The following is a 10,945-nucleotide window of genomic DNA, read 5'->3' on the forward strand; positions in this document are numbered from 1 at the left end:
CCGCATAAACACATTTCATTACACCAAATACACAAAATAATGTTCTTTTTAGCAACATCATATGACCCCTTTAATAGGATATGCAAAGTTTAGTGTAATAAATGACATGCTATCAGAATGGAATCTGTTAGATGTGTAGAACTTACTAGCCTGTTGTATCACCTGAATGTTGACATACCTCTGTAATTTGTCTGCTGAGGCCGTGAGAAACGTTTGGATATCTGGCGAGCATTTCCAGCGCAGTCGTCTGGGGGCAGGAAGCTCACTCATGCTGGCTGCCCTCACCAGTTTAGAAGGGCTTCCTCTCCTGTGAGAGAAACAATCTTACAGTCCATCACATTGCGTCTTCACTAGCTTAGTTGCTATTCTCAGGCTGTGGGTATATATCTCTAGTCGTCTCATTAGAGTCGTCAACTGTGCTGTACTAGTGAGAATAAGTGTGCAGAAAGATATTACAGATTCTTTCAGAAGTTAATATATTCTTTGAATTTGCCAGACCAACAGTGCATTCTGGGTAATCAAGAGTTACTTAAAAATTTAATTCTGTAAATGAAATAATAATTTGGCTTACATGTATCTCAGTAGATATTCTGTACATTGCACAAGCACTATTCCCTCAAAAGGTGAGTGTTCACATACAACGCCACAGGATCCATCTGCACCTATTACAAACTGAAATCATTACGGTAGTTTAATTTTAGAATTCATCTTCCTGGTCATATGATCAATGCAATTTGAATCCATCTGTTTTTTTTTTTCTCTTTACCTGCATGGGCTTGTCATACCAACGGTTGCCCCCATTTTTGTCTGTGCCCCCTCCGTGGAGCATCAGTAAAGCTCGGTTGGTATCAGTCAGTTCAGTGCCAGACAGCTCGTCCAAACACACCAGACACAGACAGCGCTCAATCATGTCTAGAGAGTCCCTGTTGGTAGAATCTGCACCCGATTGAGAGGTATTACATTTTATGTGTGTGAATTCCATTAACCTGTGCAGAGCTTTTTGTTTTATCAGGGGAATTTATAGTTGTGTGAGAGTTGCCTTTCCAAATAAAGTCAAGTTGTTTAGTTTCTTAATATTTTGATGTCAAATTGCAGGTCTAGTAGCAGATACAGCTTGTATAGTTGAGGATAAATTATGTCTGACCTTTGATCAGCACGCTGCGAGCCTCGGCCCACTGTGTTCTGTCATCTGATGTGAGCAGACCGATCGGAGGCAGATGCTCTTCTTCAATATCTGACATCTTTCTGATTCGCTCCAGCTGAGTGTAAAGGTCTTTTTCATTCAACCGACGAAAGTTTATCACCACGTCGAGAACAAAAAACTGCAAACACATACAGCATGGTATGGCAGAAAACACATCAATCTTTGTCTTTACTGCTTGCTTATGACTTTTTGAGACAAATTTTAACATAAATATAAGGAACAAGCATAGCAACATAAAAACATCAGATATAGTTGATAGTTTCACTACTAGGTAATGCCTACTTGATTCTTACAAGCCACTATTATATGTTCGGGCTCGGGCATAACTGTGCTCTTCTGAGCCACTAAAGTGTCAGTTTTTGGCCCTGGCAGACGGTAGGAGGTGAAGACCTTGTTGTACTGATCCATACACAGGGACGTCCCAGCTAGCTGCCCACGAGCATAGTCTACAGGGAGGGCACGTCTGCAACAAGCAGCATACATCCATGTTTAGAAAACTATGCAATTAATTATTAGTAAAGTTTTAAGTGTTTGATTTGTTGAAAACAAGGAGTATAACCTACCCATCTATAAGAGATTTATACTCTAATACGCCAGAAATGAGATGGGCAGCAAATCTGTAGAGGAAAAAAAAATGCATATAAGTTTATATATATATATATATATATATATGCTAACATTCAAATTAGAATTATTTATTTATTTTATTTTTTATGTTTTTGAAACAAGTCTTTTATGCTTACCAAGGTTGTGTTTATTCAGAAATATAGTAAAAACTGTAATATTGTGAAATACTATTACAATTAAATCAGTTTTCTATTTTAGTGTATTTTAAGATGTAATTTATTCCTGTAATGGCAAAGCTGGATTTTCAGCAGCCATTACTTCAGTCTTCAGTGTCACATGATCCTTCAGATCATTCTAATATGCTGATTTGGCACTCAAGAAACATTTATTATTATTATCAGTGTTGAAAACAGTTGTGCTGCTTAATATTTTTGTGGAAACTGTGATACAGTTTTTTTTTCAGGATTCTACAGTATGCCAAATAGAAAGTTCTAAGAACAGAAATCTTTTGCAACGTTCATTTTCATTAAATAAAGCACATTCACAGTCAGCAATGCAACTCCATTGTTTCAATTCGTTTTTAGAACAGCACTTAATCAAATTAGGTCTATTAAGAAAGTCATTGGTTTTATTTTATATTCACAAAAAGAGGCTAATGCAAGACTGATGCTTAACATTATTACATCCTTCAATACAACATTTTGAAATCTTTTATGAGAAACATAACTTATTCTATGTTAAGCCTTAATTAAATAGAAATGTCCATCATAGCATGTATTGTTTCCATTTTAGGACTGAAATCAACATCAACCAATGATGGGAGGGGGACTTTGTCTACACATGCAATAATCTGTAGATTAAACTCTCTATAATGAGAAATCAAGTTTTAATGTGCCTCTCAATTACATTGCCATATGGAGCTACAGTTGGTGGATGAAATCATGCAGTAACATACCTGACAGCTTTGCATAATCCTAATGCGTATACAGAATCCTTAACTTAATATCCTCTGCATTTCAATTTAAACAAATTTATATCAATGAAGACATGCAGGGACCATTGTCATCTCAGTTTATAAGAGTAAAAATTGTCCCTGCTGTATCCCCAGAGTCCCGTACCTGAGGGTGTCACTTTGACTCCTGAAGTTCTGCTTGGGAAAGACCATCACAGGACTGGAATTGACAGGTAGTGCTAATCTGTTGCTCAAATACATGTCTTCAAGCCAGTAGTCATACACCTTGGACAATGTTTAAAAAGAGGCAGAATATGAGCAAATAACTTTTAAACAATATTTAACACAATGTGCCTGCACATTAACTGCAAAGTTGCTTACAGAAAAGTCACTTTTTTTCTTAGCAATTAATGCAGTCCTTACCCAGTTGGCTGTATGTTCGCTTCTCTCCAGTAACTTTTTCTGAAGAAATTCTCCCATCCCGCCAGGTGCTCCAAATTTCTCTACAATTGCCTTTGTCTTTTTTAACTGCTCCTCTGGTATGAGGTGACTCGTGCACTTCAGGTACATGTCCAGTGTTTGTTGCAAGGGTGGCACTGGGAGCTTTGGGAGGCCCTAAATCGAGATCATGATCAGAGCTTTATTATGATTTATTAACTTACATTTCAACATCAGGGACAGTTTCTACTTAAGTAGCATTTGTTTTCTTGATCTTATGATATTTGTTCTTAAGCTAATGAGTCTCTTATCTAATCAGACATGATAGAGTCTTGATCCCAGACAAGTATTATTTTTAAATAATTTTGCCCAGTGTTTGACCTGGCTGGATACAACATGATCACCTCTGTTATAATGGCATAAAACAAGATTATATATGTTTTGAATGCAGCACTGTATTTTCAAAATCGTTGACAATGTTTATAATTGTTGTTAGAAGATAATGTTTGAAATGTAATATTGTTTAGTTAAGCCACATCATTTAAAAAATGTACATACAAATATATAATAGTCTTTTGCTTACACTTGGATCTCCCGTGTTTCTTGCTTGTTCCCTTTTCAAAACCGGCATCCTCAAAGTTGAAGAGGTTCAGTCAAGAAAGATGAAAATCCACTGATAATTTTTCCAGTTCCCTCTGGAACAGACATAAAGGTATGAGAGAAAGCTTGCATTGCAAATAGTTTTCAACAATTTCATTTTATAAATATAATTAGGCATAAAAATTCAAAAGACTGCTATCTGGATTTTTCTTTTCATCAGCCACATCAGTTAGACAAAGTTATGACCAACCTGTAATTATCCAAAATTAATTAGAAGTCTAATATTAAAGAAATCTAATGTAGATTTTAGTTCCATGTAGTCCTTATTTAAAAAGGAGTCCGTAAGCATATTGTGTGTGTGTGTATATATATATATATATATATATATATATATATATATATATATACTATTATTAAAAATGTCAACTTAAGAAATACTCACCAAAATGTCATACTCTTTGTGGAGTCCACCGATGTCTCTAAGGATTTATCCAGGTTCATAGTCCCATCATTGTTTTATTAAGAGGAAAGTGTCGTTAATGGTGTGCGTTAACTTGTTTCAGGCGGCATACTTGCGTCCCATTCATTGCAAGTCAGGAGCTTCTTAGGATGCTCCTTAGGAAAGATGCTGAAGGATGCTGAAGAAGCGGTACCTTTCTCAGACTCCACCCACTAAACTCCATTCGCTCGATGCCGCATCTGCCAGCCCACCTCATACTTCAAGTCGAGTCCTTAAATGAAATTTATGAGCACCCTTCCAAATCTCGGAGAAGAAAAAATGTCCGTACACGAACGCGCTCGATAATTTAATTAAAACGAAAAGTGGAGAGGTTTATTTTAGACCCTCTTGCACCAGAAGCAATTGTTTTTCTTCTTTTAAATAAATAGCTTCGATTTACTTCTGTTTTGAGCCTCGTGTATATTTTTCCCCAGAAACGTCCATTTTGGTTAATCGCTTTATATTTATGAATCTTTTTTTGGAGTGGAAAGAAAAGTTTTTTTAGCACAGCCTTTTCATTATGCTATATATTTGCTTCACACCACAGAGGACCCTGTTGCACAAGAATTTCATCCCCCGTGTGTTTTATGCATAATTATAAATATGCATGTAGTAATTATATTTATAACGATGTCCAGTTTATGCTTGTAATTTCTTTGTATTAATAATCTAATTTCTTTTTCGTTTTGTTGGCTCTTTGATGCGTTAAAACTAAATAAGCGAACACGTTTTGCATATGGTATTGCATTACGTTTAACATTAATTTCTGTTTATAAATATCAATAATTACTCATTGTCTTTTATAAGAAAAATGTCATCCAAAACGAAATGAATTCAAATTTAAATGTGTGTATATATTAATGTATCTGTTTAAAGCGTGTAGATGCATGTTGTATAAGTAACAGAAAGAGCGCACAACACGGCGTTTCACAGATTTTCTTTTAATTATGTACATTTGATATGCACATATGTACACCATTATATTCCATAATATACAGTAATGCATTCCAGAAATACACCCTAAACATTTAATACTTGAAACAGACACTGAAAAGGCAGGATTCACACCAGTTCCATCATTTTTTTTATTTGAAGGTGTCAGGTGACATTTTGCATATTATTTGTAACAGCACAAAATCGGCGGAATAACTTCAACGAAGGCCCATTTAATACGTACACACGCATCTTCATATTTAATATGTTTGCACCATATTTATATCCCTGAATACAACTTAATACAGCGGAATACTATACAGTGAAATTATTATTATTTTTTTTTTACATTTCTTCTATTGGAGAAAAAATATTGAGCTCATCATTTCAGTAAATAGATTAAATCATTGTAAGATTGTATGCCGTTCACCAATAGTTTTCCTCGGGACAATGAGTAACATGTAAATGAGTGAATGAAAAAACATTTATATTCAGCAGAGGTTTTAACAGGATTGTAACAGATGAACTAGGACGACTCAGACTATATGTATTCTGGCTCAGACGTCTCTTCTTCAGAGAATGACTTTGGTTGTCCGGCAAATGTCCCGTTCTCGTCGATGGGCACACAGTTACCGGATGAACTGTAGCCGTGCTTCTTTCTTTGGCGTTCCTCCATTCTGATAGTGTCGTAGAGACCTGTGGTTCCCTCCTCCAGTAACATGTTTCTCTCAGAGTGAGATGGTTTCATTAAGCACACGTTGCGCAGGAGAAGCAGGGCTGGTGCGTAAAGTACGTTCGCCAGACCCATGCCCAGATTAAGCTGCACAAAACCGAGATCGTGCACTATTTTACCGGCCACGATGGGACCCAGCGCGTATGCAACACAGTAGGAGATGTCTGCAATAGCGTATACACTACCGTACACAGACACGTGACGGACGTCTACGAGAAAAGCAAGTGTTGGTAATAAAGCTGTGTCTACCAGTGCAATACCGAAACAAATGCCACACAGGGGGATTATCAGCTGCTCAAAGTTTTTGCAGGCCGGCACAATACAAGAGCTGGCACCAATGATAACCATGCCAAGCGCCCCATAAAACCACTGCAAGTGTGGGTACTGTGCTGCCAGCTTGACAGTGATATAAACACCTAATACGTGAGGGAAAAAGGCCGGTAGCCAGGTGAGCCCAATCTCCCACTGGGATGAATCCATGGTCTCCTCCATCCAGTTAGCGATGGTGGGCTCCAGGAAAGCAAGGGGGATGTTACATGTGGTCAAAGCTCCTGCCACAACTGCTATGTAGGGATCAATCATTAGTTTGTAAATTGGGGTGCCAACCGGCATATTCTCTCTAGTCCTACTGGAAAAGGGCTTGAGGACAGTCATGCATAGTATACCATCTGCCAAACATATAGAGGCGAGCACGAAGAACGGCACGCGTTTGCCAACGAACTCGTACAGTACCCCTCCGAACGGGGGCGCCGCCAGGCTTCCGAACGAGATGAACGCGAGAGCAATGCCCAGCGCGCGACTTCTCTCTGCCTCCTCCGTGAACTTGTCTGCGATCATGGCAATCCGCGTAGTTATCGGCGAAGGCAAAAATACACGTCGAGACAAACATGATACTGAGTCCAATGAAAAGTGGGATGTCATAGCCGACTCGGTCTATGAAAGTTCCGGTCAAAGGATTGACAATGAGTTGCAAAATGGCTTTTGAGGCGAAAAGCACGCCGATCTGCACGTCAAAGTTCTCGTTTTGCGTGCTGTTGGTTGAAGAATTACCAGTTACACGCGCCTGCTCTGATTCGCTCTCTAAGCGCGCTAAATAATCGGGCACAATTGGCACGATGACCATGTAAAGCATATTGTCTAGAAGAAGTGCCACACATACAATAACTAGAATAATCCTTCTTTGTCTCTCGGGGTCCTGGATCGCAGTTCCTAACTGTTTAGTTCTTTCCCCCATCTCTGATAGTTTAACGGCGGCGGTTTGCGCCAAGCCACCCGATTCCTCCGTAGTCATGATCCACACTTTGGTCGGTTTAAGCAAAAGACTCTAACTCTCTTCTACACTGCTTTTCTCCCAAAGAAAGTCTGCGCACATTGGGTTGTCCAAAACTCCCTGAAGAGTGAAACCTTGGCACGCGGACCAACTTTTCCTGCTTTACCTAGCAGTCCTTCGTTGCGCGTGCATTTCCTCTCCCGCGACTGCTGTCAGGCAGTGTTGTTTCATCGTATTCGGGTGAGGACGCCAAGTCAAAAACTCACAGTTAGTTCAAAAATTTGCCTCCTTGGTTTTCCCCTTCTTCACGCTGTCATTGTAGCAGGACGCACGGAGCACGAATGAGCATGAATAGATGAATTCACCTGTAGCGCAATGTCATAATTTCTCCTCAGCTGTCTTCTTATTGATGCCACCCAATGCAGACGTGCTTACATGTTGATTCCATTGGAATCGCTCCTCTTTTTTCCCAAGGATGTGACGCACTGTTTGATACCCCCTCAAGTGGTTCCCCAACCAGCTGGGTCTTTTATGCTCATTTAACACGTCAAGCCCCTATCCAATAACGCCAGGCAGTGCTTTGCTTTATAACTTCCAAATATTGAGCGAGCTTCTGTAACTGCTTAGGACCACAAACCTTAAGTCACCGAGCTCAACAGATATGCTGACTGCGAGGAAGATGCCTGCCAGTGTTATTTTAGTTGTTCAGTAAGAACTCACTCACTGAGAATTTATTGACCGCCGTTATTTATTTTCCAAAAAGAAAGTTGTATGTTAATAAACAGTGCGCCCGGTGTTTCTTTTTTCCAGACAGATGCTATTATTCTGCGACGGCTATTGCTTACATTTCGAAATATGATTTTAGGTTTCAGTTCGACGGAAAGGGAAAAAGAAAAAAATTGAAAAGAAAAATTACGCACATAATGTGTAATCTACCCCCTACACCTAGTAATTTCACCTAAGTGGAATAATTGCTACGTAATTATATCATGCAAGGTTAAAATGGGTTTAATTCGTTTGATCAAAGGCTTTTTATGATTGGGGACTATAGTGTATAAACTCAAAACGTAACATCATTATACGACAAAAGGCATTTTGTTAACAAAATAGCAACACTTTTTCCATTAAATAAATTGTAAGTATTGTATAAAAATCAGTTTATTGAATTTCAGCACCACAGCTGGTTGGACAGCTCCTCATCCTTTAAAGCAGATCAGCTGTAAACTGTCAAGATTTGTCCGGAAGCTTTCAAGGTAGCAGTGACAGGAATAAGCATTGCCATTTTTAAAGATTTGTTTTTCCTTGCAGTTGACTGACAACCTGGATGTAACGTGTACTCCTGTTAACGTAGTATATGACCAGTGATTTTACTGTTAACGCCATCTGCTGTGCAAACCCGCCAGCGAACTCGTTGGCGTTTCCTGCCTGGTGGAGAACAATAATTAGGGGTTAGTGACATCTAGTGGTTTGTTTGATATACTGCCTGGGGTCAAACCTGTGCTAAATGGTGAATCTGGACATGCTGTCTTCAACACCTGTAAGAGCCGTTGTTGATTCTTGTTAGTGTTCTTGTTAGAGAATAATCAGATTCCAAAAATGAAGTAGCCTACTTGTAATTACATTGTTACATTTTAAAATACCCGTAATCAGACTACATTTATACTTTTTTGATTAGGCCTACATGATTACATATTATTCACACAGCATTAAATGATAAAAAAAAAATGATTGATTCTCTAATTCTTTATTATTTTCATCTTTTAAATTTTCCACTCTAAAATACTTGGACTTATATACATTCAGAAAGTCTTCCAGTATTGTAGACATTCCCACAAAGACCAGTCACTAGTCAGGTGCCTATAATTACACAGAAAATTGAGAGGCCACACAACATTCAACTACTGGAATTACAAAAATCATTTAAATTTAGTGCATTTCATGACTACTGATTAACACATTAATTTGTATTCGAATTATCGCTCAATGGGTTATGTAACTATGTATTACTATGTCTTTGAATGTGACGTTATGTGTATGCCAAGTAACCCAAGCATTTAACCCGTCCAAGTGCACACACACAGCTGGGCTGGATTTACCTCTTATCGTGACATAGGCACAATACATTTTTGGGCCCCCCTTCCTTATTAATATATAATATTACCACCCCTGCAAAAATATGTAGTATTCAGTGGAAACCGTATATAGAGTTCTCTGTCGTAATAAGCGCAAAATCGTCCAGCTTGCATTTAGTAATTGAAGATCAAATGTAGTTCTTAATTCGTTTGAGAATGGAGAAAGACTGTTCCATTCATAGGCTCTGGCGTCGTGGCCACATTACCACTTCAGGAGTGCATTATTTCTCTAATAGGTTTAACGGCCTGGAGTCACAACCACACCTCAAGACATTGTTCAGATATTTTATTGCAAGACATTTGTCATGTTTTGGGGTTTTGTTTGGTATTATTTTAAAATGATTTATTTTCATTTTACAGGTGAAAATGACAATAAATAGTTAACAATTATAACATTTAAAACAGTTTTATGGAGTTTTTATGTACTGAAAGTTTTATTTTTATTTTAGGAAAGCTAAATATGTTGCTAAACAACAGTATATTAATTGAACGCACTATACTTCTATCCCTTACAGCCTCGTTTTCATTCCTGTCAAAAATTATATATCCTTATTAAGGTCTACATTGGTGGACAAAATTATTAGAACACTAGTATTTTCATCAGCTAAAAAACAATTTTAAGCCAGTTATTTCTATCTTTTGCTGTAGTGTGTCAGTAGGAAATATCAGTTTACATTTCCAAACATTAATTTTGCTATTAATTGTAATAATCCAGTGAGATTTTTGTTTGCACAAGGAGTCTGACAACGGCCAGTGCTACACACACAGACATGAAGAAACAGAAAAAACTTAGACAGACTAAATCCAGAAGAACTGTGGCAACGTCTCCAAGATGCTTCAAGAGACCTAACTGAAAAACTATGCGCAAGTGCACCGAGGGCAAAAGCTGCTTTAAACGCAAAGGATGGTCACACCAAATGTTGATTTAATTTAGTTAATAGAAGTTAATTGGTAAAGAAAATCTATTTATGACATTATTTTTGAAAGCATCCTCAATTTACAGCATTTTTACACAAGTGCCTAAAACTTTTCACAGTACTGTAGCTTTGCAGGAAGGTCTCTTGAAGCATCTTGAAGACGTTGCCACAGTTCTTCTGGATTCAGTCTGTCTCAGTTTCTTCATGTAATATGACTCCATACTGACTCCATGATAGTGAGATCAGATCTCTGTGTGGAGCATACTGGCTGTTGTCAGACTTGTGCATACAAAAATCTCACTGGATTATTACAAATAATGGCAAAAAGAATATCTGGAATGGAAATACTAAAACACACTACAGCAAAAGATATAAATAACTGCCTTAAAACCATTTTTTTGGGTGACAATACTAATGTGCTTTTGCACAGTACTGTACCACAACATACAACACTAATACAGTGTTATTGCATTTTTGTTATAATTATTATTATTAACGTTCGATAGAATGGTTTTTTCTGATTCTTCATGTAATTCCAGACAGACTGGATGATGGGGAGATCAGATCTCTGTGTGGAGCACTGGCTGTCGTCTGACTCCTAAACATACAAAAATCTCACTGGATTATTACAATTAATGGCAAAATGAAATGAATGTTTGGAAATTTAAACTGATATTTCCTACTGACACACTGCAGCAAA

The 10,945-nt window shown here is 37.8% G+C and overlaps 2 protein-coding genes across 2 annotated transcripts in view; both read right to left on the bottom strand.

Annotated features, from left to right (window-relative positions):
- The window catches only part of LOC107673961 (choline O-acetyltransferase-like), a 7,498-nt gene extending 3,049 nt beyond the window's left edge, over positions 1-4,449 (bottom strand). Inside the window, exons 1-10 of the mRNA XM_016467814.1 lie at positions 4,204-4,449; positions 3,745-3,856; positions 3,147-3,338; positions 2,890-3,008; positions 1,768-1,821; positions 1,487-1,667; positions 1,145-1,322; positions 767-936; positions 572-672; positions 179-307 (exon numbers count right to left, since the gene is read on the bottom strand). Coding sequence (XP_016323300.1) covers positions 179-307; positions 572-672; positions 767-936; positions 1,145-1,322; positions 1,487-1,667; positions 1,768-1,821; positions 2,890-3,008; positions 3,147-3,338; positions 3,745-3,792 — 1,172 coding nt within the window. The 5' untranslated portion in view covers positions 3,793-3,856; positions 4,204-4,449. The remainder of the gene's footprint in view (positions 1-178; positions 308-571; positions 673-766; positions 937-1,144; positions 1,323-1,486; positions 1,668-1,767; positions 1,822-2,889; positions 3,009-3,146; positions 3,339-3,744; positions 3,857-4,203) is intronic.
- Positions 4,450-5,187: 738 nt separating this feature from the next.
- On the bottom strand, positions 5,188-7,682 carry LOC107673864 (probable vesicular acetylcholine transporter-A). The gene is made up of 2 exons (XM_016467672.1): positions 6,785-7,682; positions 5,188-6,753 (listed from the first exon to the last, which is right to left on the bottom strand). Exons 1-2 carry the CDS (start codon positions 7,215-7,217, stop codon positions 5,735-5,737), a joined length of 1,452 nt encoding a protein of 483 aa, XP_016323158.1. The 5' UTR covers positions 7,218-7,682; the 3' UTR covers positions 5,188-5,734.
- Between the last annotated feature and the right edge of the window lie 3,263 nt (positions 7,683-10,945).

This window comes from Sinocyclocheilus anshuiensis, unplaced genomic scaffold (genome assembly GCF_001515605.1).
Source record: "Sinocyclocheilus anshuiensis isolate Anshui unplaced genomic scaffold, SAMN03320099.WGS_v1.1 scaffold292, whole genome shotgun sequence".
Taxonomy (NCBI): Eukaryota; Metazoa; Chordata; class Actinopteri; order Cypriniformes; family Cyprinidae; genus Sinocyclocheilus; species Sinocyclocheilus anshuiensis.